General features: G+C 52.0%; 1 protein-coding gene across 1 annotated transcript in view; it reads right to left on the bottom strand.

Annotated features, from left to right (window-relative positions):
• GPM6B (glycoprotein M6B) overlaps nt 1-3807 on the bottom strand; it is a 109910-nt gene extending 106103 nt beyond the window's left edge. Inside the window, exon 1 of the mRNA XM_042810931.1 lies at nt 3746-3807. Coding sequence (XP_042666865.1) covers nt 3746-3749 — 4 coding nt within the window. The 5' untranslated portion in view covers nt 3750-3807. The remainder of the gene's footprint in view (nt 1-3745) is intronic.
• Nucleotides 3808-4452: the final 645 nt, after the last annotated feature.

Raw genomic sequence — 4452 nt, 5'->3', positions numbered from 1 at the left:
AAAAAAAAAAAAAAAAAAGAGAACAAAAGATCTTGAATTCTCCAAGTTCTCTGCACAGCTTGCAAATGTTTCCCAGGCCACAACTCTAGTGCAACCTTTTGAGCCTAAAAACCAAGAGACAAGTAATTGTGGAGAAGGAGACTGCCAAAGCACTAAAACAGCAATAGAAAGCAGTAGAGCAGTGAGCATTAAGCAGTGCACACGATGTAGCTGTTAGAATGAGCAGTCAACCTCTCCTCATTCCCACTGCTTTTTGCTGTGCTTACATGGGATGGTAATGGGACATGCTGAAGGGCACAGCTCAGCCAAGGTCACCCCACCATAAATTCACATCTAATTGCAGAAGAAGGGCAAGAAGAAGTCCAGGAGACTAGGATCCAGCCCAGGCATTGTAACCAGGAGTCAGCTCCCCCCAGGCCACACTGCATTGCCTATAACCTGGATGATGCCACTCTACCACTCCATGGCTCTTTGGGCTGTCCTTCACCCTCTGTGGATATTTATGTTGCAGCCTTCCCAGTGCCAGCTTCTGGATCCTTCAGAGTGCAGCAGGCTCACCTGTGACCTGTGCACCTGTTACATCTCAGTTGCCCCTTTCCTCAGACTTGCCTGCCACAACTCAAAGCCAAGCTCACCTGCCCCAGCTCTCATCACTCCCAGGTTGCACAGGGCAAGGAAGCGTGCTATGACATCAAGCACAATAGGTGCAAGGCGTACTGAGAACAGGGCTTCCCTTTGCTCATCTTCAAATTCATTTTAACTTAGTCCAAAATACATTTAGGGCTAACTCTTGGTTTTGAGAGTAATGACTCTGGTAGCAAGAATCTTGAAAAACAATAACTGCTGAACAAATACCACATGAAAAAATGATGCTTGCAACACCACAACTACTGGCAGAAAAGCAAAGGAGTCCTGAGAAAAAATACCTGGCTGGAGAGAAATAATGCAATGCTTTAAGTGCTTTAAATACTGGATGTGACACATAGGTTTCAGCTGGTTGAAGAAAGTCTAGATACACTGAAGGCAGTGGATAATCAAAGCACTCCTACTGCTCAGCGCTTCAGTGGGTGAAATCCTTAACCAGGAGTATATTTTGGAAATATAACATTTCCAGATCCACCTGATGTATCATCATCCACAGAGGGGACAGCAGATGTCCTGTATCACTGAACCACGCACTTCGAAAAAGAGCAAGAGAGAACCTGTAAATAGGGTGAAACCTCAAATTATTTAGGAGACTGGGAAACAGCTGAAATTCACAACGTCTTCTTCTCCATTTCTTCCTCAGACAGGAAAGTTTACATCGAGAAGGCAAATTTCAGCACTTTTCAGTAGCCTTAAACGGGTCTCGTGGAGACAGGGAAAGGATGGCAGTATAACATTTTACACTTTTCCAGTTAAATATATTTGAGAGGTGTAAGATTTAATAGAATATGGACTACAAGACCTTGTAATTGAAATCTAGCCACCCTTAATGACCAATAGTAATCAGATTTTACTATTACCAAGACACACAAAAGACTTCAGCTCCCACCTGGACAAAGTGAATAGCTGACAGAAAGAACGAGGCCTGATTTTCTCTCAGGATTTGCCCCAGCTGATTATAATAAGAAAGCCTAGCTCGTGGAATATCTGAACCTCCTGTGAAGACACTTTACAGCAAGGTGAGGACTTGGTTCCACGCGTGGAAAGAGTATGTAAGGTGCTCCTGAAGTTGACAGGGATGGTCCACACTGGGCATGGGCCGCTGCTGGGAGAGAGGAGCATCACTCCAAGCTGCTGGAGCTCTGGGACCCCACAGGCTGGTTGCTGCCACAGAGAGGTCATGGGCACAGCATCCAAAGGGAGGCACACAAGGCAGGCACTGCTCCACCTCTGCTAGCAGCAGTTTGGTGGAGAAGAAAGAAGAAAAGTTATAAAGCTATAGGATTACAGTCATTCACGTACTGCTTTTTCAAGGTTTCAGAACAAAGCTGTTTTGCAGTTTTAGTTCATTTTGTAAAGCATTGCCCACATCTCCCAGGTGAAGCGCACTGCAATATCAAGGCGGCTGTTGGAGCACAGGATGCACAAAGCACCACGGTGGTTAGTAATGACAACCCTAGAGTCAGTGTGAACCATAAATGTTGGTAACTACAAGCCCAACTTTTCCAAAGCACTGAGTGAGCCAATAGCCCAACGCACTCCATGGCAGCAACTCCAAAATGGAAAAGAAATCAGTCACGGCAGGCCAGCCTAGCACAAAAGTTTTGCACGAGTAAGGACAATTCAAAGGGTCCTAATTAGAAACAGCCAAACACATCCTCGTGATTGAGACGGGAGGCTACAAACCAGCCCTGGTCCCACAGCCCCGGCTGTGGTGAGGCTGTTACGCAACACACCAACAACGCACTGCATTCACCACGGACCAGTTTGCTGCTACAAAGGCTCCATTGCTGTGAGCTCTGTTTGCAACATCCCATCCAAGGATGTCCCCGCACTCGGTGGGTCACAGCACAGCCACCCATGGGCTCAGTGCTGCTAAGCCAAAAAGCTGGCAGACACAGGTCCTTAGGCCACTGTCACCAGCAAGGAGTTCAATATGTGCTTCTTTCTTTCCAGTCCTCTTTTCTCAGCTGTTCCATGAAGGACAACACACCCACTGGGACAACCTGTACCATGCCTGCACACCAAAGGCCCGTGACTCGTGAGGATGTGTTGGGGTTCTGAGTTTTCAGCACAGTAATACAGATTGGCTTCTTCAAGATGAACCACCTTTGAAGACCTGGAGCAGCTTTTTGGTTTTGAAAGCTGAGCCAGTTACTGCACAGAAAAAGCTATCTAACAAAATGCATACTCTCACACCTCAAATGAGATGCTGTGATCCAGAGAAGGCTTCTCTTTCACTAACAACACACTGCAAAACTCTTCTCCCCCTCTCCTCCCCACCCAACCCCACCCAGAGATACCACAGACAACAAAACACAACAGCAAAGCAAAAGCCTACGTTAAGAGAAGGACAACAGATGCGGGACTGGCTGTAACTTCACAGCTTCAGTTAATATCAATTTCAGAAGTGGACACAGTGGAACAGTCTAAGAAATGACTACGGGAATGCACACACAAAACCCAAGCTTGTCAGTACATACAAATAATTCAGCTGCTTGCTGTACCACAGCTGAGCAGCGGGAAGAGTCAGTGCCGTAACACATATCTAAAGGGTGTTGGAAACTTCGGCAGAGCTCAGTAACGGGGCCACAGTGCCGCAGGAGCCAGAGCCCAAACCGGTTAATAAGCCGTTAGAAAATAAGGAATGAGGTGATGCGAATTAATTTAACTAAGTAGCAACCGTAGGAATTCTGTCAGCTTCTCTTGGCTGGGCAATTAAATTCTCTTTTATTCCTTCCCTCTTAATTAATACCGGAGGCAGCGCCACAGAGGCGCGCTGTTACACAGGGACGCGCTGAGCGCTGCGCACCGCGCGGGCACCGCGACGCTTCCCGCCCGCCCAACTTCCCCGCGGTCCGATTCATTCCGTGCGCTGCCGCTCGCTCGGGGGGAGACCGAGGACGGCCAGGCGGGATGCAGCGCCCGCACTCAGCTCCTGCCGCACGCCCGAAGAAGCCTCCAAACCCCCGCCCGACCCCGAGCTTCTCCTCCTTCACGCGGGGCTCAACCGGGGACGGCACCGCTTCCCAGGACCCCAAGGGCGCTGAGGCCGGCGAGCCCCCCGCACCTGCCCCCTCCTCCAGCCCGGCTCGCTTACCCATGGCTGGCTCCGGTCTCCCGAGCCGTGCGGGGCGCTGCGGGGAGCAGGCGGGCGTTCGCCGTGCCGGGCTGGGCTGAGCCGGGCTGGGCTGGGCGGGAGGCGCGGCGGAGAGCAGCGGCCGCAGCTCACACACTGCCGGGCTCCGCTCGCCTCGGGCAGCTGCGGCGCGGCCGGAGGGGCGGAGACGGCCCCGCCCGCACCGCCCGGGGGCCCGGCCCGGCTCGGCCCGGGGCAGGGAGGCGGAGCGCCGCCCCGCGACGGCGTCGGGCACTGCTGCTGGAACAGCGCTTCGGCCGCTCGAGGGGGGTCTTGGTTCCTCTGGGGGAAATGGGAAGGCAGCCCCAAGAAACAACAGGGTGGGCTGGAAGTGTCCGCGGGCGCATGGAACCCTTCCACGTTCAGATGCGATGGAGGCAGAAGTCGTCGTGTTGCCCAGTGCTGCCCCATGCCAACAGGTGTGAGGCAGAGCAGCGAGGTCAGAGCTCCTCCCAGCCATGCTGACGTTCTGGGTTTGGCCACCATATTCCGCCATTAAATTCAGAGGAGGTTCAGTTTGGATATCAGGAAACGTTTCTTCTCGTAAAGAGCAGTGAGGCAGTGGCACGGGCTGCCCAGGGAGGTGGTGGAGTCACTGTCCCTGGAGGTGTTCAGGAACCGTGTGGATGTGGCACTGATGGACGTGATTAGTGGGCACGGTGTGATGG

This window comes from Centrocercus urophasianus, unplaced genomic scaffold (genome assembly GCF_019232065.1).
Source record: "Centrocercus urophasianus isolate 14NV4802_14NV808 unplaced genomic scaffold, USGS_Curo_1.0 seq_12, whole genome shotgun sequence".
Classification (NCBI taxonomy): Eukaryota; Metazoa; Chordata; class Aves; order Galliformes; family Phasianidae; genus Centrocercus; species Centrocercus urophasianus.
This window is presented reverse-complemented; position numbering and strand designations above follow the sequence as displayed.